Source organism: Scyliorhinus torazame, chromosome 13, assembly GCF_047496885.1.
Source record: "Scyliorhinus torazame isolate Kashiwa2021f chromosome 13, sScyTor2.1, whole genome shotgun sequence".
Lineage (NCBI taxonomy): Eukaryota > Metazoa > Chordata > Chondrichthyes > Carcharhiniformes > Scyliorhinidae > Scyliorhinus > Scyliorhinus torazame.
The window spans coordinates 96,635,170-96,650,787 of record NC_092719.1 but is presented as its reverse complement, the minus strand read 5'-3'; the positions used below and the strand labels follow the sequence as shown (position 1 = coordinate 96,650,787).

The 15,618-nt window shown below is 48.1% G+C and overlaps 1 protein-coding gene across 1 annotated transcript in view; it reads left to right on the top strand.

Moving 5' to 3' along the window:
- Positions 1–15,618, top strand: part of LOC140388201 (FYVE, RhoGEF and PH domain-containing protein 5-like) — a 1,404,405-nt gene that overhangs the window by 777,666 nt on the left and 611,121 nt on the right. The window contains exon 13 of the mRNA XM_072471982.1: positions 14,352–14,431. Within this exon, the coding sequence (XP_072328083.1) occupies positions 14,352–14,431 (80 nt within the window). The remainder of the gene's footprint in view (positions 1–14,351; positions 14,432–15,618) is intronic.

Here is a 15,618-nt window from a genome sequence, read left to right as displayed (position 1 = left end):
AATGTCGCAGTGGCTGTCGAATTTCAGCAGAACTGTCTTGAACTTTGTCTTGTCTTCGCCATCGGCAAACGTAAGCGAGTTATAGATGTGGATGGCGTGATCTCCCGCAGTCGACAGGAACAGTGCGATCTTTCTGGCATCCGATGCTGCCTCGAGGTCGGAGGCCTCGATGTACAGGAGGAACTTTTGTTTGAAGACTTTCCAGTTGGTGCCGAGGTTGCCGGAGATCCGAAGTTGCGAAGGAGGCTGGATGTTTTCCATGCCGCTGGATGGCTGCTTGCTGGTCGTTGCAGATGCACTCGAGGTAGGTTCATTAGGATTAATAGCACCCTGGTACCATGATGTGTTAAGTAAGTTGGTTCAACGTTGACTGCAACTGGATGCAGTAAAACTAGAAACAGGTTTCTGACACAGGAGATGGTCCAACACTGTTTTATTGAACTTCCTGGTTGCTGTACAGAGTCTGCTGTGAGTTGACACTCTATCAATCTAACTGATAACCTCCTACTGGCTTGACCAGACTAACTCTCTACCTCATGGTGATAGTGCCCACTGGCTTGTGCACCCTTCCTATCTCAGTAGCTGTGTCCTGTAGAGAGAAGGAGAGTCTTAATGCCCTGTGTGCTTTATAGTGGTGGTGTCCTGTCTGGTGATTGGTTTGGATTATCATGGAATTTACAGTGCAGAAGGAAACCATTCAGCCCATCGAGTCTGCACCGGCTCCTGGAAAGAGCACCCTACCCAAGGTCAACACCCCCACCCTATCCCCACAACCCAGAAACCCCACCCAACACTAAGGGCAATTTTGGTCACTAAGGGCAATTTATCATGGCCAATCCACCTAACCGGCACATCTTTGGACTGTGGGAGGAAACCGGAGCACCCGGAGGAAACCCACGCACAGACGGGAAGGATGTGCAGACTCCGCACAGACAGTGACCCAAGTCGGAATCGAACCTGGGACCCTGGAGCTGTGAAGCAATTGTGCTATCCACAATGCTACCGTGCTGCCCATATGTTATGTGTCGTGTGTGTTCATTGGTTATCCTATGTGTCAATCACTGCATGTCTGCATCTCATTATATACATGAGTGGATATTATGACAGAGGTGGAGTTGACCCTATGCAGTGCTTCGCTCCAGAGTCCCCACCCTGTTTCAATCCCCAGGTCCTCCTCCCATTTCTTTCTTGTTGTGTCCAGTACGGTGTCTGTCCTTTCTGCCAGTCGGTCATACATGTCGCTACAGTTTCCTTTATCTGGGATGCTTTTGTCCAGTAACTCTTCCAGTAATGTCTGTCGTGGCGGTTGTGGGTACGTCCTTGTCTCCTTTCGTAGGAATTTTTTGAGTTGCAGGTACCTTAGCTCGTTCCCCCTGGCTAGCTGGAATTTCTCTGTCAGTTGTCCAGTGTTGCAATCTTGCCGTCCGTGTCTTGGTCCCTGACTGTCAGTGTCCCTCCGTCCTGTCCCCTCTTTTTAAAGGTGGCGTCAGTCAGTGCTGGTGTGAACCTATGGTTGTTGTAGATGGGAGCTTTGTCCAACATTTTGGTCAGGCCAAATTGCTGCTGTAGTTAGTTCCAAGACTGGAGGGTAGCTATCACCACCGGGCTGCTGGAGTGTTTTTTGGGTGGGGATGGGAGTGCCACAGTGGCAAGGGCATGGAGGGAGGTCCCCATGCAGGATGCCTCTTCCACGCGCACCCACTTGACTTCTGGCTCCCTTATTCGCTCGGCCGTCGCCACCCAGTGGACCTCCCTCTTGTAGGACCTTCTTTGGGATCCTAGCATTCTTTCCCCCCCCCCCCCCCCATATGAACGCCATGATTAGTTTGTCTAGTGCTTTGAAAAAGGCCTTGGGGATGTAGATCGGGATAGATCTAAGTAGGAAGAGGTACCTGGGCAGTACGTTCATTTTGATCGTCTGGACTCTCCCCGCGAGGGAGAGTGGGAGTGTGTTCCATCTTTGCAGGTCCTTTTTTACTTCCTCTGTCAGACTGGTGAGATTCCATTTGTGGATCCCTTTCCAGTCATGGGCTATTTAGATCCCCATGCAGAATTTGTGTCGGGCTTGTTTACACGGCCGTCCCGTCAGTGCTGTCCCCCCTACTGGTCGGTTCACCGGGAAGATCTCGTTGTTGAGATGTCGAAGCTCATGTTGAGTTTGTAGCCCGAGGAGGAGCCAAACTCTTTCAGGAGTGCGATGATTCCATCCATGCTGCTTTGTGGGTCCGAAATGTAGAGGAGCAGGTCATCTGCATAGAGTGAGACTCTGTGCCCTCTGCCGCTCCTTTAGATCCCCCTCCAGCTTTTTGCTGCTCTGAGCGCAACTGCTAATGACTCGATCACTAGAGCGAACAGCAGCGGGGACAGTGGACATCCTTATCTGGTACCCCTGTTCAGCTGGAAGTATCGGGAGTTGGTGTTGTTGGTCTGTACGCTCGCCATGGGAGCGTTGTATAGGAGTTTTACCCAAGAGGTGAACCATGTTCCAAGCCCGAACCGCTCCAGTACCTCTATGAGGTATTTCCATTCGAACCTGTCGAAGGCTTTTTCTGCGTCTAGGGAGACGATCACCTCTGGTGTTCTCTCCCCGGATGGGGTAATTATCACGTTCAGCAAGCACTTGATGTTCGATGTTAGCTGTCTACCTTTAACAAAGCCCGTCTGGTCCTCTGCGACCACCTCTGGTACGCAGTCTCCTCACCTTTTGGCTTGGATTTTGGCATCTGCGTTCAGCAGTGAGATGGGTCTGTATGACCCACATTCCGTTGGGTCTTTATCTTTCTTATGTATCAGCGAGATTGAGGCCTGTGCTAGCATGGGTGGCAGTGTGCCCCTAGCCAGCGAGTCTGAGAATATCTCCCGCAGGTGTGGGGCCAATGCTGTCGCAAATGTTTTGTAGCTTTTCTGGTTCTGCTTCTAATGTGCCTCTGGTATCCCTGATTTGTGCAATTTCTCTGGTGGCTGCCTGCTTTCTCAGCTGATGTGCCAACAGGCGGCTGGCTTTGTCTCCGTGTTATATAGGGTCCCACGTCCCTGGCAGAGTTGGTGCACTGCTTTCCTGCCGGAGAGCAGATCAAAGTTCCTTTGTAGCTCTTTCCTCTCCGCCAGGAGCTTGACGGTTGGGGCCTCGGAGTATTTACGGTCTAACTCCAGTATGGAGTCGACCAGCTGCTGCCTAGCCGCCCTTTCCTCCCTATCTCTTTGTGCTTTGAAATCGATGATTTGTCCTCTTACTACGGTCTTTAACGCTTCCCAGAATGTGGAGGGTGAAACCTCCCCGTTCTGGTTGTTCTCCGTGTACTCTGCTATAGCCTGCGATATCTTTTCGTTGAAGGCCTTGTCAACTAGTAGGGCAATTTCCAACCTCTCATATAGCGGGTTGGGCCGTGCCCGTCTCCAGCCTCGCGTCCATGTAGTGTGGAGCGTGGTCGGATATCACAATTGCGGAGTATCCCACTTTGTCTATCCCCGGAAGCACCGTTTTCCCCACCACAAAGAAGTCAATTCTGGTGTATACGTTGTGTACTGGGGAGAAGAAGAAGAATTCCTTCTCCCCTGGGTGGGTGAACCTCCAGGGGTCCACCGTTCCCATCTGTTCCATGAAGTGACCGAGTTCCCTTGCCATGCTTGAGGTTTTCCCCGTTTTGGGGCTCGATCTGTCAGTCATTGGATCCTGTACACAGTTGAAGTCCCCCCCCCCATGATTAGTCGGTGCGTCGCTATGTCGGGGATTTCTGTCATGGTCTTTTTGATGAAGCTCATGTCGTCCCAGTTGGGCACGTACACGTTAATTAATACTACCGGTGCCCCATCCAGGGATCCAGGCATCCCATGACGTACCCTCCCCCTGGGTCCGTAAACGTCTTTGTCACCCTAAACTTCGTCCTCTTGCTGATCAGTATTGCCACCCCCCGGCCCTCGTCCCATAGCAGGAATGGTAGGTCTGCCCCACCCAGCCTTTTCTTACCCACAGTCGGTTCTGCTCTCACAGGTGTGTCCCTTGGAGGAAGACTATGTTGGCCTTCATAGTTCTTAGGTGGGTGAGGACTCTGGATCTTTTCACTGGGTCGTTGAGTCTCCTTACGTTCCAGGTGACTATCCTGGTGGGGGGTTTCTGTCCCCTCACTCCTCTGAGATTAACCATACAGGTGGACGCATCCCTGCCCTCCGGGGTTTCCCTTTGTTAAGGGGCCGTCCAGAATGGCCGCTGTCACTGCTCTCTCCATGCGGTCGGGCCCCTGCACTCCGGAGGGTTTCCCTTTGTCCATAGCTGCCCACTGTGCGTCCGCCACGCGGGACGTCCCCTGCACTCTAGAGTCTCCCTTCGCCCAGAGACCGTACTGGATGGATGCTTGCAGCAATTCCTTGTTCAAGCCCTTGGTTATGGCACTTTGTAGCCCTATTGTTATTCCCTTTCTAGCATTGTTTGTCCCTCCTTCCCTGTGTCGTGTCGTCGCCCCCCCCCCCCCCCCGGTTCCTCTGTTATCAGCCAGGGTTCAGAGAACCCCAAAGTGTATCATGGAGTTCACCTGACCCACAACTTTTAATAGATTGTGCTATGGGGAGCACACGGCCCACTCTACAGGTGTGGTACAGCAGAAATGGAAAAGTATTTTTTAAAGCAAAACAATGTTTATTCTATGAACTCAAGTTAACCTTTTTAAAACATACAGTGAACATCTTAGCAACCATTAATTCAAATACAACCCCAAAAGAATACAACACAAAGTAATCCTTTAAGCTTTCCTTTAAACATCCATAAGACTTAAAACACCTGTTACCAGAAGCACGTCAGGTTAAAGTCACTACTGTTATTAGTTTTAAATCACCAGGATCGATTTACAGTCTTTAGGTTACAAAGAAAGACTAATACACCTTCTGGGTGTGACTGCAGCTATCCAGCTCTGAAAATGAAACTAAAACACACCCTGCAGCAAACAGCCTAAAACAAAAGTAAAAAGCTGACAGACAGCCCAAGTCCACCCACACTCTGACATCACTGATAAACACCGATTTCTTACAGGTACATTTCTTAAACACCCATTTCTTAAAGTTACTCTCACATGACACCTCCCTTTCCCCCCGTTTTACCCCCATTCTCCCGTATACCCCTCTTTTGTCCCTCTTTCCCCTGTTCCTATCCCCATTTTCTCTCCCGCCTCTGTTGAGTGGTCCCCCCCCCCCCCATGACTGCCTGGCGCCGTCCCCCTGTTGGGGGCGGGCTGCAGCCCTGCTTTGTTGCATGCCCCTGACGCTAGCTTTCCTGCTAGTGCGGTGGCCCCCCTCTCGGGAGTTACTATCTCACTTCTCCCTTGCCCGACCTCTGCGGTTTTCTGCCCTGTCTTCCCCCATCCTACCCTGCACTCTTCTCGCTTGTTCTCCCTTCTCCGCTACTCTTGTTCCCTCTTGCTTGGCCTGGTCTCCCACATGAAGCGGTCCCTCGGGTAGTGGTTTGCTTTTTGTTCAGGGTGCGCTCGCCATGGCGGGGGAGCCTGGCGTTGCCTCCCCTTCCCTCCCCCATCAGCATGCTGTTGCCCCTTGCCAGGGGCCCCTTATTTCTACCCTTGCTGTTGGTTTTCCAGCCCGTGTTCCTCACCAAACTTGTTTGCTTCGGCGGGGGCTGTGAAGAAGTACTCTCTTTCGTGGTATGTGACCCAGAGTTTCGCTGGGTACAGCATACCGAAACGCATGTCACTCTTGTGAAGAGCTGCTTTCGCTCCATTGAATTCAGCCCGTCTCCTGGCTAGGTCTGCCCCAATGTTCTTGTAAACTCTAATGAAGTGTCATTTCCATTTGCAGGTTCTGTTTTGCCTGGCCCAGCGCAGGATTGTTTCCCTGTCTTGGTACCGGTGCAGTTTAGCTATAACTGCCCTCGGTTGAACCCCTGCCTTGGGCTTCGGTCGCAGCGACCGGTGTGCCCTGTCCATTTCTGGTGGGTTGGGGAAAGTTTTTCTCCCCATTAAGTTGCCCAGCATCTCAGCCACGAATGCCGTGGGGTTTCTACCCTCAATCCCCTCTGGTAGGCCCACTATCCTTACATTTTGCCTTCTCGAGCGGTTTTCCAGATCGTTCAGCCGGCCCTTCAGGCTCCCCTGCATTGTGGCCCCTGCATCCAGGGCCTTGATCCGGTTGCTCATGTTAGTCGCGGCTTTTTCCAGCTCCTTAATGGTTGCTTCCTGGGCTTCCAGTTTCTCCTCTGCTCTGCCCAGGAGGCTGCACCTCCGCCAGATCCTTGGCCATTGTTGCCTGCACTGCGGCCTCCATGTCCGCTCTGGCCTCTGCCTTGTTTTCCTGCTGATGTTCCCTCAGCGCCTCGGCAAAGGCTTCCTTCCAGTTCCAGTTTCCCCCTGGCACAAGGGGAAAATGCTCCTGTCTGCCCAGTTCTTTTTGTTGCGGTGAACTTTCCGTTCCGCCACTCAGTGCGCTGGTTGGCTCGTCTGAGCTGGCTCGCCCACGGCCCCTTCTGCTTGTGGTGCCCTGTCTCCCTCTGCTTTGGCTCCCTTCTGGCATTTTTTTCCCTCTTTCTCCCACCCCCCTTTTCTTCCCCCCTCCCTTCTCTCTTTTAACTCTTTTTTTTCCCACTTAAACCCCTTTTTCAAAAAATCTTTTAAAAACGTTTTTTAAAAGTTCTTTCTCTTTAAAAGTCTTCTTTTCAAAAAGTTTTCAAAAAGGGGGGGGGTCAGGGGCGTGGTCTGTTTCTGCCGCTGGCTCGGTCCCTGCCGCTGGCTCGGTCCCCGCTTTGGTCCGGGCCGCCGCTCGTCCTACCCGCGTTCTCCTGCCATGCAGGGGTGGGGGGGGATCGGTCCCTGCCACTGACTCGGTCCCTGCCGCTGGCTCGGTCCCTGCTTTGATGCAGGCCGTCGCTCGTTGCATCCCGCGTTCTCCTGCTGTGTGGCGGGGTGGGGCGGGGGGGGAGTCGGTCCCTGCTGCTGGCTCGGTCCCTGCCGCTGGCTCAGTCCCCGCTTTGGTGCAGGCCGTCGCTCGTTGCATCCCGCTTTCTCCTGCCGTGCCCGGGGGGTGGGGGGTGCAGTCCAGCTGGTTTTCACGTTTTTTCTTTCCCCCCTGGGGTTCGGGACGTGACTGCTGGAGCTCCGTTGCCCGTGGCCGCTCTCCTCCCCTGCCGGAAGTCGAATGTTAGTTACCCATCTTAAAGAACATTAATTATGCTATAGATCTTATTTCACTCTGAGCACTCCTGCAATGCAAAGACCTTGCCTTAAGTCTTTGGAGACTGAAAGATCCTCTTATCTCTTACTCAGGATAAGGCACTTAGTCTGGTTCAAGAGGTCTTCAAAGCATTCTTTATTTTTCAAGAATTTACTTAATACACTTGCACAAAATTAAATCAAAAACATTTGTGATTACATTGAAAAGTCCTTGAGATACTGCAGAGTGAAAGAACAGGTTTCAAAATAATAGTAATTTCAAAAAAAATTACAAAATAAGAGTCACTTCAACAAAAGCTTTAAAAGTAATTTTCACGAATGTTTCAAGAATCTCGTAAGGCGAAAACTCCTAATCAGTCATACATCACATTCTTAGGAGAATCTTTATCTATGGTTTAGCCTGTTATTTCATTATTTACTTTCATTGGTTCTAATTCTCAGCTGAGACACCCCTTGATTCGTTCAGGAAAATGTTAGTTACTTAACCGGTGATTGGTTAATTAGACATTAATCAATTACTCCAAATTAATTATCCTTCTGACATTGCACGATTCTCATGTATTCTGTTCCAAGGTCGAACTCCGTATGTCATGTCTAGTCTCAGTTACGAGGCTGTTGCAAATTCGTTGAATGTATCCTCATATCGTTTCTCTACTATACATCTTTTGCAACTATACACAGTCATGCGTAGGATTCAAAAGTTTAGCCAATTTTTATAACTTGATCATATATCTTCAAATTCAGTCATTTTCAAGAATCATTTTATTTGATAGTATATTTTAGCTAATTCTCTTAAAGGACCCCTCTATAATTAAGAACATAAGAACTAGGAGCAGGAGTAGGCCATCTGGTCCTTCGAGCCTGCTCCATCATTCAATGAGATCATGGCTGATCTTTTGTGGACTCAGCTCCACTTTCCCACCTGAACACCATAATCCTTTGTTCCTTTATTCTTCAAAAAACTATCTATCTTTATCTTGAAAACATTTAATGAAGGAGCCTCAACTGCTTCACTGGGCAGGGAATTCCATAGATTCACAACTCTTTGGGTGAAGATGTTCCTCCTAAACTCAGTCCTAAACTGAGGGGGCATAACCCCAAAATAAGTGGAAGTAGATTTACTACTTCCACTTATTTTGGGGTTATGCCCCCTAGTTCTGCTTTCACCCACCAGTGGAAATAACTTCCCCACATCTATCCTATCAATTCCCTTCATAATTTTATGTTTCTATAAGATCCCCCCAGCATCCTTCTAAATTCCAACGAGTACAGTCCCAGTCTACTCAAACTCTCCTCGTAACCCAATCCCCTCAACTCTGGGATTAACCTAGTGAATCTCCTCTGCACACCCTCCAGCGCCAGTACATCCTTTCTCAGGTAAGGAGACCAAAACTGAACACAATACTCCAGGTGTGGCCTCATTATCAGCTTATAAAGTTGCAGCATAACCTCCCTAGTCTTAAACTCCATCCCTCTAGCTATGAAGGACAAAACTCCATTCGCCTTCCTAATCACCTGTAAGCCAACTTTTTGTGACTCATGCACGAGGACACCCGGGTCCCTCTGCAAGCAGCATGTTTTAATATTTTATTATTAAAATATTATTATTTTAGTATTTTTAATTAGAACATAGAACATAGAACAATACAGCGCAGTACAGGCCCTTCGGCCCACGATGTTGCACCGAAACAAAAGCCATCTAACCTACACTATACCATTATCATCCATATGTTTATCCAATAAACTTTTAAATGCCCCTTCTTCCTCTTAACAAGAGATTCCACTTCTTTGGTAAACCACGGTTTCCTCGCTCGGCACCTTCCTCCCTGCCTGACCGGTACATACTTATCAAGAACACGCAGTAGCTGATCCTTGAACAAGCTCCACTTATCCAGTGTCCAACACTTGCAGCCTACTTCTCCACCTTATCCCCCCCAAGTCACGTCTAATGGCTTCATAATTTCCCTTCTATAGCTCTTCCCCAGCTATAACTCTTGCCCTGCGGTGTATACTTATCCCTTTCCACCCTTAACGTAAACGTCACCGAATTGTGGTCACTGTCCCCAAAGTGCTCACCTACCTCCAAATCCAACACCTGGCCTGGTTCATTACCCAAAACCAAATCCAATGTGGCCTCGCCTCTTGTTGGCCTGTCAACAAACTGTGTCAGGAAACCCTCCTGCACACACTGTACAAAAAACGACCCACCTAATGTACTCGAATTGTTGAATCCTACTTGCGTTAAGTCTGAACTTTACTTCCCTTGCGCTACTTTTGTAACCTTATTATGTTTGCCCTAATTTTCTCATTTAGATCCAAACTACTTGTTGAAAGTATATAAGCTTTTGCCTTTCACAGATTTACCGGCTTTCAAATACTCTTATACCGAGGTGATAAATTTCTGGCTGAAGGTGAACACTCACCCTGGACTCCAGGCAATACAGGACATTGAGAGGGAGAGAGAGATGCAATCTCCCCTCACAAAATGTTCAGATTGATTCAGATTCTCATTCAGATTGATTCAGATTCTTATTCAAATTCTTATTCAAATCGTTTGAGATTCACATTCAAATTTTTTCAGATTCAAGTTCATATTGATTCAGTTTGACGTTCAGATTAATTCTGATGCACATTCAGATTTATTCAGATTCACATTCAAATTCTCTCAGATTCAAGTTCAGATTGATTGAGATTCACATTCAGATTGATTAGATTTCCATTTAGATTGATTCATATCCCTGTTTTGATTGATTCAGATTGAAATTCCGATTGATTCACATGCAAATTGATTCAGCTTCACATTCAGATTGATTCGGATTTATATTCAGATTGACTCAGATTCTCAATCAGGTTGATTCAGATTCTCATTCAAATCAATTGAGATTCACATTCAATTTCTTTCAGATTCAAGTTCAGATTGATTCAGATTCATATTCAGATTGATTAGATTTCCAGTTAGAATGATTCATATCCTCGTTTAGATTGATTCAGGTTGAAATTGAGATTGATTCAGATTCACATTCAGATTGATTCAGATTCTCATTCAAAACGATTGAGATTCAAGTTCAGATTGATTCAGTTTGACGTTCAGATTGATTCAGGTGCACATTCAGATTTATTCAGATTCACATTCGGATTGATTCAGATTGAAATTCAGATTGATTAGATTTCAATTGAGATTGATTCAGATCCTCATTTAGATTGATTCAGGTTCAAATTGGTTCAAAAACGATTGAGATTCAAGTTCAGATTGATTCAGATTCCCATTCAGGTTGATTCAGATTCACATTCAGATTAATTCAGATTCTCATTCAAATCGATTGAGATTCACATTCAAATTGAAATTCACTTCTCCCAAACCAGATATTTTCAGCCAATCAGCTCCACAGCCTGGCAACAAGTTTTTTTTAACTTTAACTCGAGTGAACAAAATAAAAATATTTTTTTTTTAAAAATAACTTTCATCTCACCAGATGTCCCGCTGATCATCTGGCTCTTGTCATGTGAATTCATGGAAAAAATAACTTGCTCACAGACCAAAGTGAACTTGTAGCGGATGTCCAAATAATTCAATGTCCTTTCAATTTTCTTTTAAAAGCATATAGTTCTTGGAGATATGGATTCCTAACAGTATGTACACCACATGGACTGCAGCGGTTCAAGATAGCAGCTCACCACCCCATTCTCCAGGGCACTTAGGAATGGGCAACAAAAATGCTGGTTTGGACAGTCCATTCTACGTCCCATGAAAAAATTTTAAAAATCAATTTAACCAGCTTTGATTTCATACCCTTATTTAGATTTAAAATTACTCACTGTTTTTCCTCTTTAAGCTGAATGTGAAATTCTATCATGTTTTAATTGCTGTCACCCAGAGGTTCCTTTCCCATGAGGTTATTGATTAATCCTGTCTCATTGCACATTACCAGGTCTAGAATAGCTTGCTTACTGGTTGGCTGCAGAACGCGCTGCTCAAAGGAAACTGCCCTCTTGAACCACTGCATACACTTTATGAACTAATTTTCCAGGTTACCCTTGCCAATCTGATTAGTCCAATCTACACATAGATTAAAGTCATCCGTGATAATTGCGGTACCTTTCTTACATACCTCACTTATGTCTTCCTGTATACACAGCGCGATTGTCTAATTCCTGTTAAGGTTGCTATAAGCAAACTACACGACAAAGGATACGGGGGGAAACAGGGTATACACTGGAGGCAGAGGGGAAAATGAGGTGTACACTGAAGGAAATGGGGTGTACACTGGAGGCAGAGGGGAATTGGGGTGTACACTGAAGAAAGAGGGGAAATGGGTGTATATTGGAGGCAGAGGGTAAATTGGGTGTACACTAGAAACAGAGGGGAAACGGGGTGTACACTGAAGGCAAAGGGGAAAATGGGGTGTACACTGGAGGCAGGGGGGGAAATGGGGTATACATTGGGGGAGAGGAGAAAATGTGTATACACTGGAGGCAATGGGGAAATAGGATATACATTGGGGGAGAGGGGAAAATGTGTACACACTGGAGGCAATGGGGAAATGGGGTATACATTGGGGGAGAGGGGAAAATGTGTATACACTGGAGGCAATGGGGAAATGGGGTGTACACTGAAGGCAGAGGGGAAAATGGGGTTTCCACTGGATGCATAGTGGAGAAGATGAAGTATGAGTGCAAGCTAGCTAGCAATATAAAGGAAGATAGGAAGAGATTTTTTCAATATAGAAAAGATAAGAGAGAGGCAAAAATAGACATTGGACCACTGGAAAATGTGGCTGGAGAAGTAATAATAGGAAACAAAGAAATGGCAGATGAACTGAATAGTTACTTTACATCAGTCTTCATGGTGGAAGACACCAGTGGGATAATAGAGCTCCAGGAGAATCAGGGGAAGAGGTGAATGCAGTGACCATTACTAAGGAGAAGGTTCTGGGGAAACTGAAAGGTGGATAAGTCACCTGGACCAGATGGACTGCACCCCAGGGTCCTAAAAGAGAGAGCTGAGGAAATTGTTGCGGCATTAGTGATGATCTTTCAGGAATCACTGGAGGAAGGAAGGGTCCCAGAGGACTGGAAGATGGCTAATGTAACACCCCTGTTTAAGAAGGGAGGGAGGCAGAAGACGGGAAATTATAGGCCGGTTAGCCTGACTTCAGTCATTGGTAAGATTTTAGAGTCTGTTATTAAAGATGAGATCGCGGAGTACTTGGAAGTGCACGGTAGAATAGGACTGAGTCAGCACGGCTTTGTCAAAGGGAGGTCGTGTCTGACAAATCTGTTAGAATTCTTTGAGGTGGTAACAAGGAAGTTAGACAAAGGAGAACCGGTGGATGTGATTTATTTGGATTTCCAGAAGGCCTTTGACAAGGTGCCACATAGGAGATTGTTTAGTAAGTTAAAAGCCCATGGTGTTAAGGGTAAGATCCTGGCATGGATAGAGCATTGGCTGACTGGCAGAAGGCAGAGAGTGGGGATAAACGGGTCTTTTTCAGGATGGCAGCCGGTGACTAGTGGTGTGCCTCAGGGGTCGGTTTTGGGACCCACAACATTTCACAATATACATTAATCATCTGGAAGAAGGAACTGAAGGCACTGTTGCTACATTTGCAGATGATACAAAGATCTGGAAAAGTGTGAGGTTATCACTTTGGAAGGAGAAATAGAAGTATAGACTATTTTCTAAATGGGGGGCTGCAGAAGGACGTTGACCACCTAGGAGAGTGGGCAAAGAAGTGGCAAATGAAATACAATGTCGAAAAGTGTGAGGTTATGCACTTTGGAAAGAGGAATTTGGGCATAGACTATTTTCTAATTGGGGAAATGCTTCAGAAATCAGAAGCACAGAGGGACTTGGGAGTCCTTGTTCAAGATTCTCTTCAGGTTAATCTGCAGGTTCAGTCGGTAGTTAAGAAGGCAAATGCAATGTTAGCAATCATGTCGAGAGGGCTAGAATACAAGATCAGGGATGTACTTCTGAGGCTGTATAAGGCTCTGGTCAGACTCCATTTGGAGTATTGTGAGCAGTTTTGGGCCCCGTATCTAAGGATGGATGTGCTGGCCTTGGAAAGGGTCCAGAGGAGGTTCACAAGAATGATCCCTGGAATGAAGAACTTGTCGTATGAGGAATGGTTGAGGACTCTGGGTCGGTACTCGGAGCTTAGAAGGATGAGGGAGGATCTTATTGAAACGTACAAGATACTGCCAGGCCTGAATAGAGTGGATGTGGAGAGGATGTTTCCACTTGTAGAAAAAACTAGAACCAGAGGACACAATCTCAGACTAAAGGGACGATCCTTTAAAACAGAGATGAGGAGGAATTTATCCAGCCAGAGGGTGGTGAATCTGTGGAACTCTGCCGCGGAAGGCTGTGGAGGCTAATTCACTGAGTGTCTTTAAGACAGAGGTAGATAGGTTCTTGATTAATAAGGGGATCAGGGGTTATGGGGAGAAGGCAGGAGAATGGGGATGAGAAAATATCAGCCATGATTGAATGGCGGAGCAGACTCGATGGGCCGAGTGACCTAATTCTGTATCTATGTCTTATGGTAAAATGGGGTTTACACTGGAGGCAGAGGTAAAATGGGGTTTGCACTGGAGGCAGAGGGAAAATTGGGTTTACAGTGGAGGCAGAGGGGGAAATGGGATGCACACTGGAAGCGGTGGGGAAATATGGTGTACACTGAAGCCAGGGGGCAATGGCGTGTACATTGGAGGCAGAGGGGAATTGGGGTGTACGGGGAGGTGGGGAAATTGGGTACACATTGGAGGTGGGGAAATGGGGTATACACTGGAGGTGGAGGGGGAAATGGGGCATACACTGGGGGTGGAGGGGAAATGGGGTGTACACTGGAGGTGGAGGGGGAAATGGGGCATACACTGGGGGTGGAGGGGAAATGGGGTGTACACTGGAGGCGAAGGATAACATGTTGGGTTGGAGAGAATTAAATGGTATGTTGGATTGAACTGGTATGTGTGGGGAAGGGAGACTGATGAGGGATAGTGTGTGGAATGGGGGAATGGGTGGGGATGTGGAGGTTTGGAGGGATGAGGAGAGATGGTTGTTGAGTAGAAGGGGAGTGGTGTGAAGCCTTACGGAGTGATGTGTTGGTATACGTTCGGATATTGCTCAGTATGAATTAGTTGGCAGGTGCTAATCTTTCTGATTATTGTTTGTTGTGTTGTCAGGTGAGCAGAGTGTCTGTTGAAGAGACTGAGAAGTTGCTAAGGATCCAGAGTGTGCAAGGCTCCATCACATTCTGCACCAGGTACTAAGTAATTAAGCTGCACAGGATCAGGAATGTGTCGAGTGGCTCCACCTTCATGGCTATATCTGCATTTACAGGGTGATCAAGCGGCATTTATGTATTAATCAAGTTGCTGTTGTAAATAAGTAATGTTAAACATGAAGAGGGAGAAAGGATAACAGGGGACGTGGAGTGTACCGCTGGCAAGGGACCCCTGGCAGCAGGAACGGGCGCCAGTCCAGAGGGCCTCACGGTGCCGGGCACCAACGGGGTCACGGGGTCAGGGGTGCAGGGATGGGGGAAGGGGGGAAAATGTGGGACCAGGATTCCCAATGCCAATTGGGGCCACCATGTAGCCCGTTGGGCAAGGGGGGTACACACCATGCTAACATGTCGGCCTTTCACCCCCAGCCGACAATGGATATTGGAATCCAACCAGGAATGGTGGCCTTCCTGCTAGTCGCCGCAGCCCTGGGGGATGCACTGCAGCTGCATCTGCTGGAGCTGCTCGAGGAGGAGGAAGCTGCCCGGGCAGGCACAGGAGGCCGCACAACGTGTGCACTAGAGCCAACGTGCATGGGACCTTCTGATCACTTCCAGGTTCACTCCATGCTACATACCTGCCGTACTACAGCATGTGGGTCCTGCATTGGCAGTAACAGCGGGTCTGGTCCATGGAGTGGAGGATGATGATGACCCCCTCTGCGATGAGCTCAGGTGCTCCACATCCATCGGCAATGCCCATGGAAGCACTTACCACCATCCACCTGGGTGATCCCTGCAATGGGAGCTGGCCATTCCATCACACTGTCCCATCAAATCTCCTGGGGTGGCAGAGGACATCCAGCCATTCACTGCGGGCCATGGTTGAGAGTATCAGCTGCATTGCCCAGGCGCTGACCGACGTGGCACAGACACAGAGGGAGGTGACCCAGTCCCAGAGGGAGATGGCACAGTCACTGGCTGATGTGGCACAGACACAGAGGGAGGTGGCCCAGCCCCAGAGGGAGATGGCACAGTCACTGGCTGATGTGGCACAGGCAATGGGTGATGTTGCGCAGTCACAGACGGAGATGGTCCACTCTGTGTTCCATGACCGCTAGCGTGCAGACCCTGGCCGAGACGCGAGCGTGCCTCAAGGACTGGCAGCGGTAGGTGGCAGGGGAAGCCTTCGGGGATGGTTGCGCACGCACATCCATCCCAAGGAG